The sequence below is a fragment of the Phyllostomus discolor genome, chromosome X, assembly GCF_004126475.2.
Source record: "Phyllostomus discolor isolate MPI-MPIP mPhyDis1 chromosome X, mPhyDis1.pri.v3, whole genome shotgun sequence".
NCBI classification, from domain to species: domain Eukaryota; kingdom Metazoa; phylum Chordata; class Mammalia; order Chiroptera; family Phyllostomidae; genus Phyllostomus; species Phyllostomus discolor.
Genome location: NC_050198.1, coordinates 16,800,023 through 16,826,799, shown reverse-complemented (window position 1 = coordinate 16,826,799; position 26,777 = coordinate 16,800,023). Strand labels below are relative to the sequence as shown.

Genomic DNA, 26,777 nt, shown 5'->3' with positions numbered 1-26,777 from the left:
TCTACTTTCTTCTTTTAATTTCAGACAACAATGGGAAAATAATGGCACTTATGTCTTTGTAATGACAGAACTTCCTTTGTCTTTTCCTTAGACGCATTTTAATCCTCAGTGACTCATATTTAAGAAATGAACTGCAGCTGTGGTAGAGCTAAGCCCTTGGCAACAGCCTGAGGGGCAAACAAGTGGTTTCTCACAATGGACGGATGGTCCTTATCCTGGAATTATTCGCTGTTCGGTTTTAACAATGGAAATGAGTCACCAAACAGTGTGCGGGGTTGTTTGGCTTTGTTTCCTTTCCTACTTTGACAGGACCTTTAAGACCCATTTCCTTATTTTACAGACCTTGCTCCAACAATTATTCACACTTTCTCCCGTCTGTCTATGTCTTTAACGTGTCCCTCTCTGCTGTGGTGACCAGCCGTCCTGGTCTGCCTGAGACTGTCCTGCTTTCAGCATTCAGAGTCCCGCGAGATGTCCTGGAGGAACGGGACGGCGGCTTGCCCACCTCCTAGCTCCCATCTTTCCATCTGTGGTGAAACCATTTCCAGCCTTAAAAGAACATATCTTCCCTTTACCTTGTGATCCTCTTCCTGCCCTACCTTTCTCTTTGCACTTTCAAAAAAAAAAAAAAGATATCACAAAAATAGTTCTTATTTGAAATAACTACTCCTCCTTCTCCCACTCACTGCTCAACTAAGCCTACTTCTGAGGCTACTGCCCTCCACTGAAATTGCTCTTCCCGAGTCCCACGTGCAGTTGTTAGCGCCGCTGCTCCTTTCCCCCTGTGTGCCTTGAGCTCACACTCTTGGTTCCTTTTTTCCCCTTCCAACTCTCACTCTCTCTTCAGTAGTTCTGTGTTCCTCATTTCCCCCAGTCTGTCTTACCTATCCATTCCTTTTGGGGCCTTTCATGAGGTCCAATTCCACCGTCTGCCTTTTCAGATTTTATATTCTCCAGAATTTTCTTTTCAGCCCATTATACCAACTGAACAATTTTATCTACTGACTGCAGTTTAATTCTTGCCTATATGCATAATGATAGGCACTCGGTGGATATTAGCTTAGGGATTGACTCTGAACTCTCTTCTCTCCTCCCTAACTCCAGCTGTTCCAGGAGCCAGCTAGCCCTGTGTGTCTCAGGTCTTACCACCTAGAAATATCTCCAAGGTCTGGACTTTTTTTTATCAAATGCATTCCTAGAACCCTGGCTGGTGTGGGTCAGTGGATTGAGAGCTGGCCTGTGAACCAAAGGGTTGCCGGTTCGATTCCCAGTCAGAGCACATGCCTGGGTTGTGGGCCAGGTCCCCAGTAGACGACCACATATTGATGTTTCTCTCCCTCTCTTTCTCTCTCCCTTCCCCTCTCTCTAAAAATAAATAAATATTTTTAAAAAATACGTCCCTAGAGGGGTAACCATTCCAATCTTTCTGACAACTTGGAACTCAACCTAGGAACCTCCTCTGGGCAATGATCCTTTGGCCCTCTTGCATCAGAGAAATTAAGTAGAAATGAACAGATCTAATGCCCATGGTCTGAGAAGGTCCTCAGGAGGCTAGAACTTTTTCTGGGTGTCATGAGAAATCCAGGAGAGTTTATTTTCCCACATTTTGTTTCGTGGCACTCAGCACTCACTCCTCGCATCAACCTAGAAACTAGGAGTCCTCCTTTGTCCTTCCGCTCTGTTATCTCCAATATCCACGTGGGCACCAAATTCTCACTCACATCTCTCCTCTGCAAATATTTCCCTGCCCTATGTCTGTCTTTTTCTTCCTGGTACCATTGCCCTCGGTCAGAGCTCCATGATCTCTCACTGAATTCCTGTCGCTGCCTCCTAACTGGTCTCTCTGATTTTCGTTCTGCCTTTCTCAAATGCACACTCTGTATTATTATCAGGGAAATGTATCTGAAACATACACACTCCCCTGCCACTCCCCTGCTCAGATCCTCTCAAAGGTTCATGATTACCTACAACACGGCAAGTAGGCTCCTCAGCAGGAAGTATAGGGTCATAGCTTGAGCTTCAAATCCTTGCATAAAGGCCTAAGTGAGCTTAAAGGTAGCATGAGGTGATGGTGCCCTGCTTCCTCTCTGGACATGTCCTCCCCTTATCCTATATGTTCTAGAAACACTGGCCTACTTGAGATAGATAGACTTGAGAAGATACATATATCTCCTCTGTCTTCATACCTGCATTTTTTTCTCTTCCTCTGACCTGCTCTCCCCAGCTAGCTCCCGTTGATGCTTTAGAGTTCTTTGTGAATATTATCTCCTCTAGGAGGCCTTTCCCAGTATCCTTTTCTATACAGTGCAAGCCTATAGCACCTCCCACATTGTATTGAAATCATTTATGGGTTTGACTGTTCCATTCTATAAATACCATACATCCTTAAATGGGCTATTTAAGGATGGGCTATAAATGGAAGGGGCTATTTTGCATTCAACTTAGTATTTCTACCCTCTTGTATAACCACTGAGACATAGTAGTTCAGTAGAAGGAGCCATTCGTAATTTTATAATTAGTCACCTCAGTATCAGTTGCCTCTCGTCAAATCTAAATGGAGAAGGTAGGCAAAATAATAATGTTCTTGAAGTTGGGAGAATTATATATGTCAGAAAATTCAGGACTACAAGAACTGTTTACTTAAACCGCCTCCCCCCCCCCCACACACACACACAGATTTCAAATGAAACATTAGAGGGAGAATCAGACTTACCTATAAGCAGAGTAAATGACCCACCTACTCTGTATGATTCCAAGGGTGTAAGAGTACCCCGCTATATAGAAATCACCTCTCCATCCACAGGCTGAACCCTAATATTCCACTTACAGAATTTCATTATTTCGGGGCAAACACCTTGTGTCTCCCTACTGAATTGTAAATAACTATGGAAGATGAGTCATTTTGCAAAGAACCAGAGTCAGAATTCCTTTGAATGGCGAATGCCTGTAGGATTTTATTTGTAAATGTGTTATACAACACAGTTGTAAAGAACTCCTATAACATACCTGCAGTTTGCTTCTTTAAAGGAGCTGATCATTTTTCTCCTAGTAACAGAAAAGGGCTTCAGTTCAGTAGGCGACACTACTAAAATAGGATAGAACTTTTACAAGACGTGAATAATGAAGCCTTATATCAGGGCAATTATTACTGTAGTTTTTACACTGACCTATTCGCATTTATGTGCTACTTCCTACTTTGATTAACATCTTCACCTCTGATATTGCCGAATCCAGGTCAATAACTATGTTCAATGGTTTCAGGGTGTCTGTGAGCATCTCCTAGTCCCGCACGATATCTCACAACCCTTAGCACTCAATGGCATATGAATTTGATTGTTTTCACTCTTTTTCTAGTGTGTGAGTTTTCTCCCTTCTTTAGGTCCAGAAACATCTTGAAGGGGAAAACTATGCATTTTGCTTTTCTTTTAACCCCCTATAACAAGGAAGATTACTTGTGGGAGATCAAAGTTGATAACTAGCCTAGCTGACCTCAAGAAAACTACCCATTGGCAGAAAATTGCACCCACAATTCCTACCACCAGTATATCTTAAAACATTTCAACCGTTCTCAAAGAAGTCATAATGAGTAATGCAATGGGTATTTTTTTTAAGTATTGAGTTTTTTTTTCCTTAAGTTTCCTGTTAACATATTGTTTTATCCATTGTCAGATACTTTGGCAAAATTAATGGTGATTGTGAATTGGACTGCTTGTATGTTCGTGCAGCCTAAGTTCTCCCAAAGAGCTCCCAGGCTTGGCATTATGTTCTGGATATTAATTCTTTTGGATATGTGTACGTTTTTATTAGCCCTGTTAGGGTTTTCCAATATATATCTTGTGACTTGAGCTCTACATTTTATGTTTGGCAGTCGGGTTATATAAATAAATCACCCCCTTTCTTAATGAAAGGGCATTCATATACCTTGAAAGCTTCCCCAGTCTCTCTAGAATAGTTTACACACACAGTTGTTCCCTGACTAACAGGAGCATCCTCGGAGGCTTTATTTCATTTTCTAACTATCAGTTTATAAATAAAGGATGCAGAAATTGACCTGGGAATTTCATAACCAAGCTCTAAGTACCCAGGATTAGTTCCGAGACGAATGTCACAAGCCAAATAAGCATTTCTTTTCATTTCATTTCACAGGCCTTCAAGAGGGAATTGAAAACGAAAGAACCTGTAATCATGAGTACTCTTGAGACTGTACGAATATTTCTGACAGAGCAGCCTTTGGAAGGACTGGAGAAGCTCTACCAGGAGCCCAGAGGTAATTGAATGTGGAACTGGAATAACGTATTGACAGAGGGATTCTTGGTGATGGGGCAGCCCATGCATTCCGGCGGCCGGGGTCTGGGTGGCTCTCATACTTTCTAGGTTAAATAGGATTGATTCACATCCTACATACGTGTTGAAAAAGAATCAGGAATTATCAGCCACCGTGCATAAATCGGTTTGCACATTCGTAAGTAAGCATTAAGAGAGATTAGTGATCAGCTATTGAAGCAGAAAATAATAAACAAAAGAGATTATCTGTAAGGAGGGATTCTACTGTTATAAAGACGCAAAGTAATTTTCAATGTCAGAGCCTGGCCGAAGTCCAGGAGACCTTGAAGTGTGCATCCTCACCTCTTTCTCCTCAATAGCTTCAGTGGATCTTGGATTATGTGATTCTGAGGAGGTAGAACACATTCACTCAGGAAGACAGGCATTAGATGTATTGGATTACATCAAAATTTATGCCAAAGTGCAAAAGAGCCATTAATCTGTAGGCTGGCCTCTTCTTAAACTGTACTGTCTCTCTTTCTTCTAGTATGACCTTTTCAACAATGGTTTAAAAAAAAAAAGAAAAGAAAAAGGGGGCCCTGGCTGCTGTAGCTCAGTGGATTGAGTGCCAGCCTGCAAACCAAAAGGTCATGGGTTCGATTCCCAGTCAGGGCACATGCCTGGGTTGCGTACCAGGTCCCCAGTTGGGGGTGTGCAAGGGGCAACTAATCGATATGTCTCTCGCACATCACTGTCTTTTCTCCCTCTTTTTCTCCTTCCCTTTCCCTCTCTCTAAATATGAATGAATGAATGAACAAATACAAAATTTTTTTTAATGCAAAAAAAAATGAATGTGGCCTAAAACCTTGCCATATTACCAATTTAGAGCTGCCTCCTGAAGAAAAAGCCCAAAATGTCACCCGACTCCTACGAAAGCAGTCCGACGAGGTCAACACTGAGTGGGAAAAACTGAACCGGCACTCCGCGGACTGGCAGAGAAAACTCGATGAGGCCCTGGAAAGACTCCAGGAACTGCAGGAGGCCGCCGATGAGCTGAATCTCAAACTGCGTCAGGCTGAGGCGATCAAGGGCTCCTGGCAGCCCGTGGGGGATCTCCTCATCGACACTCTTCAGGATCACCTCGAAAAAGTCAAGGTACCGTCTACTGCCGCACTTCACTTCCGGGCCTTTAGAGAGACTCCAGAGAGGTGCTAGCCTGAACTCGGGTGCGGGATTTTCTTCTCGCAAAGTTAAAAATAGGGCCCTTGGGTGCTAGAGATCAGTCTGTCTTTCACAGCATGGGCCTTCTGCGTGTGGGGTGTTGTTCAAGAAGAAGATAGGGGTCGAACCATCGGTCTTCAATGGTATCATATGCAATATTAAAAAGTTACAGGGCAAAAAATTATTTCAAGTTGGCTATTAGGAAATTAATTTAAGTGTTTGAAACACAGGTGTGTGTGTATGTGTGTGTGGTTTCATTGTGGTGTTTAGTACCAGAGTAGGAAGATATACAAAACCTAATCAAGCACCAGGAGACTAGATTTTGGCCTTTTTGGAAACTATATTATGTGGCTTGGGTGAGTTGATGGTATTGTTATGGCCATTAACATTGCCCTTCCCTTAGAAGGCAAAGTATATAATATAATTTGGGGTTGTATTAGTCCACTGTAGATATTAGGAAATGTCATTATATATTTGGAATATTTTTTAAGTTTAAACTTATCGGGGTAACATTGGTTAATAACATTACATTTCAGGTGTACAGCTTCATAATATGACATCTGTATACTCCATCGTGTGCCCACCACCCAAAGTCTAGCCCCTTTGTGTCACCATATATCTGACCCCCTTTACCCTCTTCATCTCCCCGCCCCCAGCCCCCACGACCCCTCTGGTCACTACCATACTGTTGTCGGGAATACTGTCCATGAGACCAAAGTTACATTCCCTATGGCACGAAGTCCATAAATATATTTATAAGGAAAGAATACATATAGTTAGGAGTCTCATTGTCAAAACTGACACTTGAAACATATTCTATTTAGTCATCTAGTGTCCAAACCAAGAAATGTCCTCCCTGATTCAAATTCAGAGTAAGTGAATCCCGCCGGCACTCGGCATGTGTGCCAGCACCCTCCGTCTGGAGGGTCTTTTCCCCCTTGCCTTTCATGGCGCTGCTCCACCCACCTTCTTTCTTTCTTTCTTTTCCTTAATTCTGAAACTCTACCTGGCCTTCAAATGTTGGTGTGCCCTAACTTCTAACCTTAGTTCAATTCTCTCGTTATTGGATGAACGTTCCCAGTTTGAAATGTCATGCATGGCGACAAATCAGAATTTTTTAGTCTGGATCTTTTTCTGATCTCCTAACCCATATGCATTGGAATAAAACTACAACCATACCGAAACCAAGTTCATTCATTCTCCTGTTTGTTTGTCCATTTCACTACTGCTGTCTCCTTTTACCTGCCCTTTCTTCTGTGTTTCTTTGTTTTTGGTTGGGGGCTGGAAGTGAGGGGAGTCAGCTGATGCTTGGTAACTAGTTTGTATTTTTATTTAATCTTTACTGTATTTTTTCCATTACCTTTTAGTCCCCTTATGCCCTCCTCCACCCGGCAATCACCACACCATTGTCCATGTCCATGAGTCCTTCTTCCTCTTTGCTCAGTCCCTCCACCCTCTAACCTCCCACCCAGCTGTCATCCTGCCCTCCATCTATGAGTCTGTCTCAATTTTGCTTGTTAGTTCGGTTTGTTCATTAGATTCCACGTCTGAGTGAAGTCATATGACACTTGTCTTTCTCTGACTGGATTATTTCACTTAGCATCAGGTTCTCCAGGTCTATCCATACTGTCACAAAAGTAAAAATTTTCTTCTTTTTACCAACAAGTAGTATTCCATTGTGTAAATGTCTCATAGTTGTTTTATCCACTCATCTACTGATGGACACTTGGGCTGCTTCCATGTCTTGGAGATCATAAATAATGCTGCAATGAACATAGGGATGCTTATGTTCTTTCAAGTTAGTGTTTGGGGTTCCTTCGGATATATTCCCAGATGTGGGATCACTGGGTCAAAAGGCAGATCCATTTTTAATTTTTTGAGGTATCTCCATACTGCTTTCCACAGCGGCTGCACCAGTCTGCATTCCCACAAATAGTGCAAAAGGATTCCCCTTTCTTCACATCCTCACCAGCACTTGTTGTTTGTTGATTTGTTTATGATGGCCATTCTGATTGGTGTGAAGTGGTATCTCATTGTGGTTTTAATTTGCATCTCTCTGATGATGAGTGACATTGAGCATCTTTTCACATGGCCCTGGGCCCTCTGGATGTCCTCTTTGGAGAAGTATCTCTTCAGGTCCTTTGTCCATTTTTTAATGGTTTGTGTTTTTTATGTTGAGTTTTATAAGTCCTTAGTAAATTTTGGATATAACCTCTTATCAGATGTAGCAGTGAATATGTTCTCCCATTCTGTGGGCTGTCTTTCTATTTTGTTGAATACATAGGCTTTAGAGCAGACCTCTGGGACTTATTTTTAGCCCTGTCATGTATGATCATTTGTAGGATATTGAGTATAGATGGAGAATGTATGCAGCGTGATATAATAACAAAAGACAACTCAACTAGAGCAGCCGAAATACCAGCCGGCCCTTACCCCACCCTTTTTGCAGTTTTCCTTTCAGTTTCCCTCTCTTACCTGTTCTTGATCCTAAGGCCAAATGTGTTTCCTATACCCTAATTGGTAAGACTCCCATTCATTCTGATTCTAGTCATAACAAAACATGCATGCATTAAATATTCCTTTAAAAAGAGCTTTTATATATAATATATATATAATCTGAGCACTTCCATCTTTGTCAGACATAAATACATTTAAGTTATAATACCTCTCAGAATATTTAGGTACTGGTCCTAATAGATGTGATTGTTTTGGTTTCTAAACTGGTATTGTATGAGTATTCCATGCATATTTGAAAGTTATGGATCACATAAAATCATAGATATCCATTTCCCTCCGGTAGCTCCTCTTCATTTTGCAGCGGAAAGAAAAGAAATCTGTTTCCTCTGTTGCATTTCCACACCATCAGGCTTGGAACTCGGAAGCTTCCGAGTGGTAGTTTATCAGGGGTCCATTGGATTAAAGCTGACTTTGAAAAGAAGTGGAAGCATATTTAAAACTACTGTTCCTGTTTTTCTACTCAGCAATTTAAGGCCTCAGAGGTTCCCACACTGTAGGGGACTCCAAACTAATAGCTAGGCACACGGCCAGAAGAACATTTTATATACCCGTCTTCGTTCATTTTCATATCAGCCCTAGTGACTCTATCATAATATCCACCTTCATTCTGATCTCGTTTGTTAAAGAACTAACTGTGGAATGCGTGTTTCTACAGGATCTGGCATTATTCATTTCCATTAGCAAGCGTGCCTTTTGGGGTCTGAGAATGGATCGAACAACAACAACGAAGCCCTTGGACACTGGAAAGGGCATTATTGCTAGCTAATCATCTCCAGGACAGTATACATGTAGTAAATCGAGATAAAAGACTATGATGTGAATATTGACAAAGAGAATTTCAGCCTTCCAAATATAGCTTCCATAGGAATAACCACTAGAATAAAATTTAAATTTTAAATGCCCCTTTATTTTTAAAATATCTGATTCATACTACTTATCAGAGATTTTAAGGACACAATCATATCTCTCACTGTGCTGGAAATGATACCGATGCTAATGTGACTACACAAATATTGTGACTCTCCTTGTAATAATGGGGACTCTGAGTAGCTCCTTGAATTGCCAGGTGCCATGCATAGATCTGTCAGTGGCATGCAGGCAGGTTTTGCTAAAGTAGACTATCTTTCGAACCTAAAATCTACCTATGACAGTTTTGTTCTTAAGAATAGTTCCTATGCAAAATCATTTACGGGAGTTGTTGTTTTTCCAATTTTTCTTTTTGCTCTAACCTACAATGGTTTCTTGACACAGAAAGTGGTACATCATTCTTGAGCCGAGAATATGTCACTTCCTTTAGTTGGTCTCTTGACTTGAAACAGGTTTCCCACACACCACAGTGAACCTCTCCCAGGCTGCCATCTTGGAATATGCAAATTTGTTATACCTATGTGGTTCTGAATTTTATGTTTTCTGTCAGACTCTTAACCTGCATTCTTCACTGGAAAATGTCAAGGGCCAGGATTCTGTGAGTTTCTCCCTAAAGCTCTTACCGTGAAATATTCTGACTAGGCCTTTTTAGAATTACAGCTGAGAATAACGTGATGATGTGTATAGTAGACTAGAGACTATGGTGAGGCCACTGTGCTGTCCTGACTTATTTATGTTCAACGTTTACACCTAACAATTTAAGAAGAAACCCGGCAAATGCATCTTTTCAGGCTCTACCATCCCGAGTCCGGGTGGCTTGGCCTAGCTAAGAAATTGATCAAAGCGTGCCACCTCAGAAATTGACACTGAGAAAACTTGGTGTGTTTCCTCCTGATGGATAACCTGGAATGGGATGTAACACACAAGGATGTCATCTTCACTTTGTGTCATCAGACACACCGCTCTGTCTCCCCTCACTCCTTTTGCCGTCTTAGCCCTCATTCTGATACCTGATTATTATTTTCTTAGTTCTGTTCCGTGTGTTATTTATCTGAGTCAGCCTTAAATCTTTTCTCACACAGGACTTTTATGAGACAGTGTGTAATTCTTTCCTATAGAGATAGGGGACGCGTGGTTAGACGGAACCATCACGAACAGGGCAATGCTAGGAATGGTTCAAAATGTGGGAGCCCTCCAAACTCTGCATAAAGGGATGACTTCTCCATAATGAGTTGCACTGCCTTTAGTAAGAAGAGGCAAGCTTACTAATATAGTATTCATTGTTATTAGCTAGAAATGAATTGCTCTGTGGAGACTCCGGTTGTTGTTTATATACAAATGCTATGTGTATTATATAAGCCTTTGATCAAGAAGAAATCCCAACAAAAAAGATGCAGTCTTTTATAAATCTGGATTAAATACGGAAGTAATGCCCATCCCATGGAGTAACTAAGGTTTTATCTAGTTTCTAAAGCATGCCATTTTGATGTTTAAATGCCTGTGATTTGGCCCTGGATACCTGGGTAATGAGCAAGCATATTCTAGTAAAGTCTCACTTATATACTTTAAAAGAATGGTATTTATTTTTAAAAAATAGAATAGTCATTGTTGGCTTTAATAGAGCTTAGCAACTCAAATAGGAATTAGTCATCTTAGAATTCCTGAGCAAATTATTTGTTCAGTGTAAAATTAATTGTAAGTTTGTGTTGCCAGGAGAGCTTATTACTGAGTCCCCATGTACTCTCTCTCTCCCTCTCTCATTTTCTTCTTTGTTTATAAAGCGAAGAGCAAATTCCTGAGGACAGCAACGGCACTCGCTCCTTCCCCAAGGCATCTGATTTTAGATAATGCTGTGTTTGTTTTAAAAGCCCCCACCTCAATTTAGGCAAATAGAACCTGCGTTTACCCTGCTATTCCCCTCCTGCCTTTGAAACTTCTGCAAAGACAGTGCGCAGTAATTGTTTCAGACATCTGCTTAGCATACTTTGAAGTGCATATAAGTTCTTTTTCAGTTTCATTTGAACCCCAGCTGTCTTCACCGAAGTCTATAATCAATCTGAATTAAGTTGCCCTACTTCTCCTAATAAGTCTCTTATTAAGTTTTGCATCAGCCTCTTAGGGAGACTTAAAAGTTAATTCATGTAGAATTGCCATTTTCTACTAATTCATTTGTCAGCTCTCCAAATTCCAACAAAAACAATCGCAGAGACTATTAATTTGGCTCTTCATAAACAACTTATGTAAGTGTGGTGTACATCGGAACCGAGCAAACAGTTTCAAACAGTGGGTGGGAGGAAATGAGTTAACGGCATCCCGCACCCTTTCTTTTTGCCTGCTTCAAGGCGCCTTCCATAGTCCAAGCCTAAAGCCATTTCTTAAATAAGAGAATCATCCCTTTGCTTTTACTTTCATAAATAAGGTAATCACTAAGTGAACCTTGCTTAAAGATAGGGAAAAAAAGCTTTCGAACAGTTGGAAAAGGACCATGCCTTTTTTTATTGAACTTATTTTTAATTTGGACTTTTCTGTATTCCTTTGATGGACCGGGATAAAAGAAGGAGCTGGAATTGGCCACCATTGTCACTGCATCAAGTCAGAGGTGTACGTCTGTCCTTCTGGTCACGGGATAGTTAGAAGGACATGGCTAATCAAAATGTGCAACTAATGAGCTCATCTGACATTATTCTACTAAAGAAGTATTTAATTAGGTAATAAGAACTTCTCCAAAGAATATCATTCTTCCTACTATTTGAAAGCAACCATATCGAAAACTGATCCTTTCATATGCCAGTCATGTTTACTGAGAATTTATTTATTCCAGAAGCTTTGTTTGTGACTGGTAGTAATTATAATACTATTCCTGAAGAGTCTTAGGTAATAAAAGGCTATTCAAAACAAACAAAAAAAACAACATAGGTAATATATTACAGCATTAACAGATCTAACATCTCAATCATTCATTTGTTTACGATAAGGTTAAAACCTATAGCCAAAGAAGTCTGATCTCATTATAGAGTGTGAATGTTTAATTTATTTCATGAATAAAATTGTACTGGGAATGGTATGAATGGCATCTTCTGAGAGAACAAGAATTTTTATTAGCCTGTGTGTATGTGTGCAAGCACCTTATTAACTAGAAACACCTCTAAATGTATGAGCCCCTTATGTAACTGAAATTCCCTAGAAAACGGAAGTACATGGCCAATATATATTTCTATTTTCCTTTGATATCAACCAAACTTGTAACAAGTTTCCAGACCATGGTCACGTTCCTCTCCTTCCATAAGCACCAGAAGGGATGATTTCAGAACCGATAACCCAAGGAGTGGGCTTCTGCTATGTCCCTGTCATGCTTGGCAACTATAATCTTCCAAATGACACAGTTCCTGTCGGCACCAAATTCTGCCTCACACAACCTTACATTAACCAAGTTAACTGATGGCATTGAATGATGGGCAAACCAGTTTTCTGGTATTCCGGGGCAGATCTGCCTATGACACTAATGTAGCCCTCGCCTTGTAAAGGGGCTGAAGAAGGCTAAACTTCTGCATAATATTTCAGTTGTATTTAACATTTGCTATAGATTTTTCTATCAACTGGTTTTGCCAAAAGCAGTGCTCCTCAAAGTTTTGAGCATCAGTTCTTTTGATGGCCAAGGAGATGAAGCCCGGTTAATCTTCCCCTTGCACCTGTGTACCCCAAATTTCCAGGAGCCTGAAATGTCTTTGATATTGTCAGGTTGGAGTTACTCAAGAAACCAGACCTACCCAGCGAGCCAAGGAGCAGGAGAATGAGAGGGAAATTGGATCCAACCAAGGGAGTTTGGGACTCGCTCGGTTGTTCTTACGCAGGGTTTTTAAGCGCAAAACCCCATGAAGGGTAGCTGGCTGGGGTGTCAGAGTCTGATTGGCTAGAGCTGGTTGCTGGGTGCCGTTCCTGCTGACCGTTGTTCTTGATACATGGTGTCAGGCTCAAGTTAGAGCTGCGTCCTGTGATGCCTGATAGGCCGACCCCAGACCCCAGTCTCAGCCGGGCATCTGTCTGTCCCCGGTAGGGTCGGCAGGCAGTGTCCCAGGCAGGCACTTTCCCAGGCTACAGTTTCCCACGGTACAGTTTTCCCGCCTGGTGATTTTCCATTCCTCCGTGGCCTGCCTAGGTCTGCCAGATAGTCCTTGTTTTATTTTTTAAATGTCACATCACTGTTATGACCTTCTTCATAGTGTATTTGTCGTACTTTAATACGAAGACCTTTTTCTCGAACATGTGAAGTGAGATGAGGCCTCCAGGACATTCCGCCGGGGGTCTGAAAGCATAATTTGAGAAGCACGATGTGAAAAACTACCCAATTTACACAGGCTCGAGCTCTTTCCATCGCCTTCTTTCTTTTATGTCCACGCACACAAAGAGTAGATCCTTGCCATTTCAAATTCACCTTTGGCAGTTTCGTCTGATCCTCCGGACCCGAAAGGCCCATGAGTCGGAGCTCTTTGTAATTTTAAACATGCCTCCTTTGAGGCTTCTGTGCAACCGCCATTTAATTAAGGGCTCCGCTGGTGTTACAGGTCAAGTTCCCCGGAAGCAGACCCTATGAACAGGGGTCCGGGTGATTTATAGATGGTCGGCTTTCAGGAGCAGCCCGTAGGGGAGTTCGGGAACATAACAATGGAGAAGAAAGAGCTAAGCAAGAGGACACCTTAGGCAAAATCTTGCTTTGTGTCCGGATCCACAAGGAGAGAGCTCTGGACTACAAACCACGGGCCAGAGTTCTCTTTTTCACACCCCAGCCAAACTGGCCATAGCCAGCAGTTTGTCCACAAGTATCAATTAGCTCTGAGAAGGGGTAAACACTGATCTGCAGCATTTTCTGCTTGTGGCGTAAATACTCCTACCTTGGCTGATTCAAGCTACCGACGGGATCTCACTGAATGCAGAATAGGGAAGAGATACACATAACTGACTCCTGGGCTCTGCGCCAGCCCCCCAGGGCCGTGGCCCACCCCTGGGGACATGAATTACCTCCTAGGCCAAGGGCATGCATGCCTCCTGGGCCAGGGGACTCCCATCAGCAAAGGTTACCTTTTTAAAGAAAAGAGGCAACCGTGAGACATTAATAGCCAGCCCACAGTCACAGCAGCTGGGGGACAGACGCCAGGCCAGGAAACGTGCCCACTACAGCTGGCGAGCAAAACCAGTAATCCGCTCAGCCTCCATGTCCCCGCATGCCTTTTTCAGTGCCGTTTTCTTCTAGCACACGCAGCAATTCTATACAAGTGATGAGAATTTTGTTTCTTTAGGAAAATCCACCCTCCCCTGACCCTACCTCCTACGTACTTATTGGAACTGGTAATAGAACAGTTCATGAAAAGGTCTCAGAAAGTGATGATTATTGGTGAGAAAATGGCTTTATAAGCTATTTGGGCTTTATAAGTATATAATGTGTAAGCATCTGAATTGATTATATACTTTTGCTCCGAAATGTTGGCATCAGTAACAGCCTGCTCTTTCTGAATGTCTCTTGTGGCTGACACTCAGTCTCTTATTCCAGCCTCCCTATTGGCATGTTCATGCCACCATTTGGCACATGCTTCAGATGACTTTGAGCTAAACTTGCCTTCCCACTGTTCATACTTCAAAATTAAGGCGTTTGGTCCCATAATTTGTGTGCCATTTGGCCGTTACCACATTTACCAATAACAGCAATTACACTGACCAACTCTCTTCATAATCTCCTACTGAACAGACTGATGATATGCAAGTGCTTTGAAGAGGTTTCTGAAACCAGGACGTTTAGCATCCTTAAGACTGATCAACGTTTTTGAAAGGGAAACCGCTTGCTAGTTATGAATACTGGAGAGCTTATCTAGGAGTTCCTGCCTTGTAGGACTTCTCTTGTCAGCCCACTGGGGATCCGTGTCCTGGGAGAAGGGGATGCGTTTGTGTGTAGAGATGGCGAGTGACGTGGGGTACAGCTGGAAGAGCAAGTAGGAGAAAGTAGGAAATAGTGTTAACTGCATTAACTGGAGAGAGGGGGTGTTTCCCCCCAAGTGTGGAGCAAAATCACTGTGTTTCAACGCCTGTGGAAATGTTCATAGTCGTGGTAGAGGGTGAGTGGTGTATGTAATGAGAATTATGGGATAAATATAATACAAACAAATGCCTTAAAACGTACTGGAATGTTCAACAAGAAACATTCAAAACCAATTTTCGCCCTCTTTCTGGAACCCTGGGGGTGGGGGTGGGGGCGGAGGGTGGAAAAAAAAGGAAATTTTACCTTAAAAGTAATTGGATTCATGTTCAATGTAAAATTGAAATAACTATGTATAAACCCACTCAAATTGAGTATATACTAAATAATTGAGTTTACTGAATTAGGTAGAGTAAGGGGACATTGATTTTCAATGTTTCCAGAAATTGGTCCACATATCATTGTTACATTTTTGTTTGTAAACTTCGATACTTATTCAGTTTCCACAGTGTGTTCAGCCCTGAAATGTTCAACTCTCTTAACCAGAATGAGCCTGGAGAATCTAACACTAAGATAAATTTCTATTTCCTTTTAAAGAATTGATTTTTATGATGAGTTTTTTTTCTTCAGATAGTTAAGAGCTTGCCAGTCCCACTTCAAAACACACTTGTTTTTATAGGTCGTGTTCCCCGGGATTCCACAGTATTATAGACGCAGTGGGCTCATTCAGAGCTTCCCCCTATCAAGTATTTAAATCCTGTTGTTGATCTTCACATGGCAAGTTAGCAAAGAGAATAAAGTCAGTTTATCAGCAATATATGCCAAAATATAGTAACTAAACAGAAACTAATGTGAAAAAGGAAAATAAGCCCTGGCTAGCGTAGCTCAGTGGATTGAGCGCAGGCCTGTGAACCAAGATGTTGCTGGTTCGATTCCCAGTCAGGGCACATTCCTGAGTTGTAGGCTGGGTCCCCAGTAGGGGGCGTGCAAGAGGCAACCACACATTGGTGTTTCTCTCCCTTTCTCCTTCCCTTCCCCATTCTCTAAAAATAAAATATATATGTATTTTTTAAAAAAAGGAAAATAAGCAATAATATTGGTTTATTTTTAAAATTTTTTTGTGGTTGTCCCCATTTTGCCTCCACCACTCTCCCCCCACCTCCCCCCACCTCCCACACTCAGTCCTAACCCCCTCATTGTCTTTGTCCGTGGCCCCTTTATACATGGTTTATCATTTTTTAGAACCAGTGACAAACCACCACCAAGTTCCATTTCATTTACTTATTTTCCTACTTTAAAACATTTTAACCCAATTTGGAATCTGTACAATTGCTGTGAACCTGAATCCTATTAGATCACATTACGTCATACCCACTTAATTGCTCTGTGGCTCAAGGACAGACAGGCCATCCTTTTGTCTGTCCCGAGGACAGACAGGCCACACGCAGCAATGCCTCACTTCACTTATGACTTGTCAGCTGTCCATTGGTCTCCTCGTATTTCCAGCAGGGACAGAGAATGGCCTATTGTTTTCAGTCTACGCAGATCCCATACTAGAATCAGCACAAGGGTTAGCCAGTATCATGACTCCTGTGCATTCCATATAGTGTAAGATTAAAAGAAATACAAGCTAAATAAATGAGCATGAGTTCTATGGATCCTTCGGCTCACAGCAGGGAATAAAGTGTTGCTGCTGGAACTGCCCTGCATTTTGTTATAAAGGCGGGAGGAAGATGTTTTCCAGGTTGTCTCAGTGTCACAACAGCCTGGGGTTTGGGCTTGAATCTCACATGCAAGATGGATCTTCATGAAATCTGGCCCACTTTGACTTTCAAAAAAATAATCTTGAATTTGTAGTGAAAAGATTATTTTTTAAGATGTTAAACCCCTTCTTCAACCGAAATAGTATTCCTCTTTAGGTAACCAATACAGAATCACTCCCACAGATCTTTGAGAATATTGTCATACTCTCTTCTTGAAAAAGCAAAACAATTTATTGCTGTTAAAGTATGATATCTCTGTTAGTTGAATACTCATCACTTTTTTAAAGGGTAGATTTGGCCAGTGACTTTGAATTCTTTTGAAATAATATGTGAGTACACTGATTAGACAGCTTGATATGTGGACACATTTGTGTATGGAGAATTTATTCATCATTTGCATGTACTTAAGTGGACATTGTCATGATAGCAGTTGTCATAACAGAACATAATAGGACATCAAGTTAGATCTTACCTTAAGATGTGATCAGAAAGATTTGAGGAATATTTCAAAGTAAAAGTCTCCAATAGATGATGACAAAAATGAAAACCTGAGTAAACTCTTGACACCACTTAAGAAGCTAGATTTATCTCATGCATACACACATCAAGGTAAAAATAATAACCGCTGACATTGGTTGGAAGCAATATATAAGACTTTGTTTTCAGGCTAGGAATATGATGAAAGGAAGATGAGCCATTAGTTTAAAATTACCAGTCCGCAGGAACAAGTATAAAGGACACATGGACAAAAACTAGGGCGAGGGGGTGGAAATGGGAGGGATGAGGGGAGGGCTGAGGGGGGTGGGCTGGGATGGGAGTATAAGATAGAAAACTGTACTTGAACAACAATTAACATTTTTAAAAACGTTTTTAAAAATTACCAGTGTAAGTTCTAAACATGTTGTTGCCTAGAAAACCCAGTTTATGCATTTTTACCGAAGAAAATCCAGTTTATGCTCATTTCATTTGACTTTAAGTAAATGAGTATATTGTTCTTCTGTTGTTCCATTTGTAAGGTAGAAAGGCTTCTTTTTGGAAAAACTAAATAAAAACACACATTAAATTCAAGAGCTACAATAATCTGAAAGGAAAAACGGATACTGAAGGGCATTCTACAATCCTTTTCAGCCCTGTTGCATTTAATTATCTTTATCTCAGCTCTTAGAAAATTTATGTGCATCTCTGATTCAGTTCTGCTTCAGTATGTCGAAACTGATAACAGTATATTAAATGGAAAATCAAGTCAGCAAAGATCCATTTTGTTTTAATAGTGAGCACCTTCCCCGTAGAACTCAAATTCAATAAATGTGCCTAGTATAAAGCAGACTTAATCTAGCATATTGCACAGGTAACTCACAACCCTAGCCTCCTGTGTTCGTCGAGAGTTATACATGCAAAGGTAGCTTAATTTGTCTTAATGGAAAAGAGAATCTGTCGGTAACTACTGTTACAATACCACACTTTATCCCGCATTTTCTTGGTCAGAATGTTGCATTTTATAACTGTGGAATTTGTAAGCCTCTAAAAGCCTATGTAATAACAATCATCATTTAAATAAAATTATATCCGTTAGAGTTCAGCTGCACGATCATGGGGACTTGGTCTACTTAGGCCACTGTTATGTCCCTAGTGCCTGGAGCATTCCTAGCATATAATAGTTGCTCAATAAAAGTTTTTCTGAATGGGGAATAAATAAGCATGCATAAAAGCACGAGGAAAAATGCTCTCTTTCACGTGCATAAGACCTTTAAAAATTATTTGACAGACAATGTTCTGCCATGTGCTCCCACCCTGTTTCTGGCCAGTGCTAGTCCTTGGCCAAATCTCCCAACACTCTGTCACTTCTTTGCGAAATGACTACCAGCTTACACTGATCTCCTGGAGATGCGGGAGATGCACATTCCACACGCAGATGCGCACGCATTTCCCGTTGTTGCCCTGTGCGGATGACCTCAGTCACCTTACCCCCTCAGGGCGTGTCTCTCCTGACCTGCCTCAGCATCCTTCTTTTCCCTTTCCAAACCCGATGACACAACTCCTCACAGCAAGATTGCTTTGAGTTTGTTTTTTTTTAAATAACCCACTAAATTGCGCGTGCCTGCCAATGACGCTGAGCCTGTTCAAAGTTCCATTTTCCCAGTGCATAATAGACATATGCATGCTACATATACGCATAGTACGTAATTGACAGAAAGTAAGTGTTTTCAAGTGAGTAGTAATTAAATCTAACTAAAAGAGTTTCTGCGAGACTCTGCCATAACCCTGCAGAAACTTTCATTATCCGCATCGCACAAGCCAGCTCATTCAAATCCACGGCAATCTCGCTCCCAGAAAATGCTTGCAATTTGGCTTCCACAACTGCCCTGTCTTTCATGCTGCAACTTGTTAAAGACTGTTTGCTTTTTCCCAGACACATTAAGCTTTCCTACCTCTTCTCCTTTGTTCAAGCTCTGGACAAATATCTTCCTTGCGAGAGGCTTATCTCATTGCCAACATTATGGGGCCATCACCCAGATTCTCAACAAAACGGAGATGTACCCTCTCTCTGTAAGATCGAGTCCTTGATTCTGCCAAACGTGGAGGGACTGTTATGTGGAGCTGAGACACAGGGTGCAGTCTGCAGGTTGAATGACTACATCCCTCTGCCTTTAGTATCGCTTTTTGTCTCCGGAGGAGACATTCTCGACAATAAATTATGTCATTGAAACGTACTCTTTTTTAATAGAGATGTGACTGCTTTCTATTGCAGCATCAGTTTGCATTGTGATAGCCCGAAGGCAAAATATTATGCTGTTTCTTTCCATTGTCTGCCTTACATTCAGATTTCAGGGCAATTCTTGTATGTTTTCATATTTGGGGCCTAATTACTTTTGACGAGCAAACCGAATAAGAACAAAAGTAATGAAACAGATACAGAACTAATGACCTAGATGTAGCATAATCAGGATGACTTAGGGTAGCTTAAATGAAAAAAAAAAGATTTTTAGGAAGACAGTGTGATCTTTGAAGGCATGTAGCAATTCGGTACTTTTCTTTGCCAAGCAATTATCAGTAATTATATTTTAACTGAGGTTTCCCCTCCGAGTCACCACAGTTCCAAATCTGTGGCACTAAAAGAATAGCAATTAACTGCTGTGTGTTTTCCTTAAAGAATGCTCATGTTTTCATGAAAAAATCATCTTGTTTCTGTTCGCATTATCGGAGAAGAGTGCACACCCAAACACAAAAAGCCTCCGTTTTTGAAATCCTCTTCTATGTGCACTCATCATAATTCTTCATCTTTTAGATCATGGCTTCGCCGTGAAGCTTATAACCCCAACATTCTTAAAATAAAAGCTGAATGACAGCTTCACCACACTAACGGTGGCTGGCTTCTTTCTTTTTTTATTCAAGTTGTTCGTGTTGCCAGGGGGGCAGCGAGTGGCCAATTACCTAATGGCATCGGGGTAGGAGAGGGTAATCCCCTTGTCTCAGGACAGGGCCCACTAGGGTGTAATTTGTGCTCCAGAGCTCCCTGTGGGACCAGGCTGGTGCCGGTCCCCAGCCGAGACCACATCCTTACTTAGCTTTCTTACCCCGTCCTCCCGCTCCTCTCGCTGCCTCTCCTTCTCTTAAGAGCACTCGGACTCTGCTTTGCAGAAACCAGCCTAAGACAGCAACTGTCAGACACAAAAGCTGAACCTACCTCCTGGTCACCACACTGGGTAAGACAACCAGGAGAAAGCGCCAAGAGTTACAGACAACCAACCAGTGGGCATGTCCAGGCGCGATGTATTTCATGAAAAGCTTGCCTACGTCTTGTGTTTCTTTGTGATTGGTCCGACCACAGTTGAGCAGCTCATTTCCCCCCCTGTGGGTATTTCAGAGACTCCAGGAGGCCTCCGGTCCTCTGGGCAAAGCAGAATAGGGTCTTTCACCATCTTGGCCCCTGTGGCAGGCACTCGGTTTCATCAGGATGATATACCCACCCAGAAATGCAGAAGCTGCCAAACCTGCCCCCAAATCCCAAGGCACCTGGGCTCTGTGAGGGCCCCGCTGAGCCACGTGTACGAGCGCCAGTGCCAGCACTGATAGCTGTATTTGTGGTCACGATTTCTAGTTCCTCCCCCTCACCTTCTCACTACTGCAGCATGAAGAATGCCGGGAATTTGTCCTAGCACCTCCTCTTTTGAGGCTCTTTTTCAGTTCACAAACATTCGTTCGGTAGAGTTTCATTGTGCAGAGAGAAGCGCAGTTAGTCACTAGTTCGGTTTCTGAGGGGCATGCAGAATGTCAGTTTCTCTGCACGGTGCCCGGAGCCCTGGAGTGACCTTTCAGCGCCAGGCCCTACTCACTTGGCATTCCTAGCAGGTGAGGCGGGACCGTGATGTATTACTCGGTCAAGGTTTCAGGAAGAATGTTTACTACTGCTAAGAAGGGAAGTTGGTCAGACTTTCAGTAGCCCCATTAATAGATGAATAAAGCACTATGTGTGTGTGTGTGTGTGTGTGTGTGCGTGTGTGTATGAGAGAGAGATGTATCCATCACAATTTATAAATAAACTCAAAAATGGCAGAGCTCATTCAAGCCTCCCAGAATCCCCTCTCCTTGTCGCGTGTGTGCGCCCCCAGCGGTGGTCTTTCTTGGGTTTTCTAGCCCCTCCACCATCGAACCCTCGCCTTTCCTCTCCATCCCTAAGACTTCTCTTGCTTCACTCTCTCTCTTCCTAATCCAATTTAGACTCTACGGTCTGTCTTTCGATCACATTCCAGCTCAAAGTTAAACTGCCTTGTCCCTAAGTGTTCATGCCACAACCCCCTGACAGAACCCCCAGACCAACTGTTTTCTCCAGACGTGCATGGGACGCTATCGAGGAAAGGGAAAATTGGGCAGATTGCTTCTGCAAAACCGTGTGAGTCCTCAGCCGCAAATAAGCCCTCGACCCTGAGTGGCAACCTCAGGAGTTTCTTAGGCCGCCTCTATCTCACAGTCTCCATTACAAAACAAATTCCAGTGTCCCCACATACCCTTAAATCCTGCTTATGTTCGGTGGCTATAGCTTACACACCAATGCTACGCCACGTCTGTTGCTTCTGCGGGGACTAAAAAAATATTAATACTTTTTTCTCTCGCCTTCTATGTTCTCCTAGCTGGACTAACTATCAAATTGACTGACAGATGAATAAGGGAAAATCAAACTTTAATACGTGCGCATGGGGAATTCACATAAGCATGAAAATTCCAAAGACAGTGAGGCAAAGCTGGATATGTGAGGCATTATTGGACAAAGCAGAAAAACGGGGGTGGTGGGGAACAGAGATCTTAGATTTCAGAAGTGAGAACAGGTGATGTACTGGTAGTTGAGGAAGAGGGGAACACTCCTGGCAGGCAAAATCCCAGCTCGGAAACTCAGAAACAATGGGACATGGCGGGTATCTAGGTCACAGGCACCTGCCTGAAGCCCTCCTGTTTGCCATACTTAATTTCAAAGAGGCTAAGGTGGCATCCTAAATTCTCCTTCCTGGACAGGTTCCTCTGTCCGAATCTCTTGATCAAGAAAGGGGGAAAGATCAGAAGTTCTTTCTGACTCTTCTGTTTCTTTTTTTATTATGATTTGTTGATGATGTTATTACAGTTGTCCGATTTTTCCCCCTCTGCCCCCTGCACCGCCACCCCTCAGGCAGTCCCCCCACCATTGTTCATGTCCATGGGCCGTGCATATAAATTCTTTGACGATTCCATTTCCTATACTGTACCTTACACCCCCATGGCTATCCTGTAACTACCTAGCTGAATTTCTTAATACCCTCACCTCTTCACTCATTGGTTCCAGGTTGGTTCCCCCACCTGGCAACCAACAAAACACTCTCCATATCCATCCATATCCATGATTCTGTCTCTGTTCTTGTTTGCTTAGTTTGTTTTTTAGATTCAGTTTTTGATATGTATTTGTTGCCATTTTATTGTTCATAGTTTTGATCTCTTTTTCTTCAATAAGTCCCTTTAACATGGCATATAATAATGGTTTGGTGATAATGAACTCCTTTAATTTTTTCTTGTCTGGGAAGCCCTTTATCAGCACTTTGATTCTAAATGACAGCTTTGCTGGATAGAGCAATCTTGACTGTAGGACCTGCTTTTCATGACTTTGAATATTTCTTGCCAATCCCGTCTAGCCTGCAAAGTTTCTTTTGAGAAATCAGTTGACAGTCTTATGGGAATTCCCCTGTAGGTAACTAACTTCTCTTGCTGCTTTTAAGATTCACTCTTTATCTTTAACCTGTGGCATTTTAATTATGTGTCTCGGAGTGGGTCTCTTTGTATGCATTCTTGATTGGGACTTTCTGTGCTTCCTGGGTTTGCATGTTTATTTCCTTCACCAAATTAGGGAAGTTTTCTTTCAGTATTTTCTCAAATAGATTTTCAATTCCTTGCTCTTTCTCTTTTCCTTCTGGCACCCCTATGATGCAAACGTTGGAATGCTTGAAGTTGTTCCAGAGGCTGCTTACACTATACTCATTTTTTTTCTGGATTGTTTTTTCTTCTTGTTCTGATTGGTTGCTTTTTTGCTTTTCTTTGTTACATATTGTTAATTTGATTCTTGGCTTCATCCACTCTACTGTTCTTTCCCTGTGAATTGTCCTTTATTTCCATTAGGGAATCCTTTGTTTCTGACTGGGTCTTTTTTATGCTGTTGGGGTCCTCACTAAGTCCTTAAGCAACCTTATTACCAGTGTTTTGAATTCTCTTTCTGATAGATTGGTTGTCTCCATTTAATTTAGCTCTTTTTCTGGAGTTTTTATCTGTTCTTTCATTTAGGCCATGTTTTTTGTCTCCTTGTTTCCGCAGCCTCCCTGTGTTTGTCTCTATGTATTAGGTAGAGCTGCTTTGACTCCGTGTCTTGGTAGTGTGGCCTAATGTAGTAGGTGACCTGTAGGGTCCAGGGGCACAGCCTCCCCTATCACCCAGGCTGAGTACTAGAGGTGCATACCTCATGTGAGCTGAGTACACCTTCCTCTTGTAGTTGAGCCTTGATTGCTGTTGGCAGATCAATGGGAGGGATTTACCCAGGCCAGTCAGCTGCAAGGACTGACTGTGACCACTGACCACCAACCTCCACCCTCTGTGGAGAATCATATGTGCAGGGGCAGGGTGGTGGCACTCCAGCATGGTCTGTAGCTGTCTACTGGGTGCACAGGCCCTGGGGTTTCCCAGGTGGTGCAAGCCAAGGTCAGCCCCCACCTGTGCTTTGCCTGGGGCCACCCTGCATGAGCTGTAGAGCAATCTGAGATGGCTGCTACTTGTGCTGGGCTGGGAGATTCCCAGGTGAAGCCAAGCTGTGAATCTAGGCTGGCTGCTGCCAGTGCTGGGCCTGGGGCCACTTAGCAAGAGGTACAGGGGCCAGGGGCTCCCTGAGGCTGGCTGTTGCTTATTTGATAGGATGTAAAAAGTTGTGAAGTATGAGCCAAGACTGGCCACTTATATAGAAAAGTTTCTGTTAACAGCTTGGGTGAGTTCGTAAGTTAGGTGGACAGAGCCTCCAGCAATCTCCAGGGCAGGACAAAGAATGTTAGCCAGGTTGATGGAGTTTCAGATATGGCACCTGCCTGCCGGCTCTGTGGCTGTGCAGAAGGAGGGTTCAGAAGAGAGACAGTGGCCTCTGCCTACCTTTCTGTCTGGGAGAAAGCTGTCCCCCCCACCTCTCACCTTGATGCCAGACGCTTCATTTCCTCCCAGTATGCTACTGGTGCCTTTCAAGCTGCTATCATGGTGCTGGAGCTCAGAAGGAGTGAGTCTGAGTCTGCGAGTTGTATGCGGGCTCTTTAAGAGGAATTGCATGGGACTCCAGAATTTTCTTCCACTAACTCAGTCCCTGCTGGTTTTTGTAGCTAGAAGTTATGGGGACTTATCTTCCTGCCACTGGAATCCTGGGCTGGGGGGCCTGGTGTGGGGCTGGGACTCCTCACTCCAGAGATACCCCTCCCAAATTTCTATCCACCACACATGGGTGTGAGACCCACCCATTCCGCACCCCTCCTACCAATCAGGATGGAAGTGGTTTCTTTAATTCAGCTGTTGTCAGACTTCTGTTCAACTTGATTTCATAGTTGTCAGACTTCCATTCAACTCAATTTCTGATGGTTCTGAGTGATGGTTGTTCTATATCTTAGTTGTAATTTCGACGTGGTTGTGCAAAGAGGTGAACCATGTCTGCCTACACCGCCATCTTGACTGGAAGTCAGCCGTTTGTTCTCAATAAACAGCTTAAGTCAATATCCCAAAAAGCACCTTCAGTGTGGCAGAATTTTGATCCCTTCGCTTCATGCTTCACAGAGGAATTGGAGGCCCTCAAAGTCAAAGTTAATTAACTTACTCTCTCCAGTCCTCCAAACTGACCTTCTTCTGTACCTTGTGGAATTGTCCATTGCCCATCTCATTAAGGCCGCTCCCTTAAAAGTCATGTTCCCTTGTCAATAGACCATTCCTTTCTTTTGCCGCAAAGTGGATGTTACGAAAATTCTAAATCTATATTTGAACAAATCTTTAACTACACAAGGATAAGCAAAGATCTGATGAGCAATTTAATTTCATAAAAAGAAGAAAAACTTGACACATCAGACTAATATATCATTCTAAATCAGTACTTTTATATCTATAATCAGAGAACATTTAATGAAGTGAAAATTCTGCCTGCATGAAACTAGTCATAATAAAATTAGACTTGGTTTGCTCTTTCATGAAGAACATATTCCAGATGTTTAAGTGATTCAAAGAAAACCCACAGTATAATGGCTCCCTTCAATGTTTTCTCTTGCTTTCAAACTAGAATAAAATCTACTGAAACGCTGGCAGTATTTCAACAGCCCATCACAATGTTCAGAGTGAACTGTGCTTTTTGACGTTTTGTATTTAGTGTTTAATAATTTAAAGATAAATTTACATGTGCAATATGAAAAGCTCTCATATTTGAAATATAGCCAAGTGCAATGTTGCACCTCTGAAATGGTACCTGCATTCACTGTGTCCTGAGTGAACACATATGTACACATATGTCCATTATGTACACATATGCCCATTATGTGTACATAATGTGTGCTGAGATTCAGTGTTGAGGGGGCCATACTTCTTGTTATGGACACTTCTGGGCACTGACAACCCACAGCAGTGAGCCAGCCCCACATGCTATGCAGTTGCCGCCAGAACCTAAGTCAAGTGCCAAAATGACCACTGACTGGAACATTCTCCTGCCTCCTCTTTCTTTTTTTTTTTTTCTCTACCATCAGTGTTATCTCCTTTCCTCCATCCTCATGTGCTTAGTGCCCTGATGGTGACTTTTTGCTGGTTATAGTTCTTCAATCTGCTCAGGCCCATCACCATAGCTGCCCAAACTGAACCTTCACACCAAGTTATCTCTTTATCAACTCACCTTCCCCCAAGGCCCCATTCATCTTAACAGAAATGTAGGTGTTCAAATTACACTGGGCAGATGGTTCATCGTATCCTTAATTGATGATAATACTAGTCGCAGTGGCAATGGTAGTAAAAGAGTTGTAGTAAAAGTTTCTAATAGGTGCTCATTCTTCCCATTCAATGAGGACCTAGAGTCCAACCATTAATTGCAAAAGACTGCTAAATCGGAATCATAAAAACTACGTCTTAAACATTTTATTCCATTTTAAAACAGTCATTAATATTTTAATAGTGCATGAAGGTTTTTTTCTTTGAGTGTACATTCACTGATTAGAGTTCTCCATGTATCACACTGATAATACAAACATCTTGATTTCCACTTTCTTTAATGTAGAGAGTCCATCAAGCAACATGAGAAGGAATATAGAATCCTTCTAAATTGTTTGGACTTATTTTTGGAAATTATTTTTCCAATCTTTTATGGCCTTATGTACATCTAATTCAGCAACACTTCTTTTTCTTTTGAAGTTGAGTATCCAGCTCAGTTAATAATAACTCGGAAATAATAACTCATTTTTAGACTTGTTTTTCTTTGGTTAGGGAACTCTTTAATGGAATTATGGAATTGCAGTACTAACTTGCAAAAATGGGTTTGAGAGCACAGCTGACTAGTGTAACCTACATGCAACTGACAACTCAAGTAATGAAAGCTGAAGACCACGTGCACTGACAGGTACCTCTAACAGGTTATTTAGAGATTGTTAGAGGTTCCAGCTAGTGTGTTTCACAGA

General features: G+C 42.1%; 1 protein-coding gene across 5 annotated transcripts in view; it reads left to right on the top strand.

The window, feature by feature from the left end:
• Positions 1-26,777, top strand: part of DMD (dystrophin) — a 1,951,120-nt gene that overhangs the window by 1,613,554 nt on the left and 310,789 nt on the right. For all 5 annotated transcript variants that reach the window (XM_036016633.1, XM_036016635.1, XM_036016634.1 and 2 more), the window contains 2 exons: positions 4,147-4,267; positions 5,150-5,418. In XM_036016633.1, the coding sequence (XP_035872526.1) occupies positions 4,147-4,267; positions 5,150-5,418 (390 nt within the window). The remainder of the gene's footprint in view (positions 1-4,146; positions 4,268-5,149; positions 5,419-26,777) is intronic.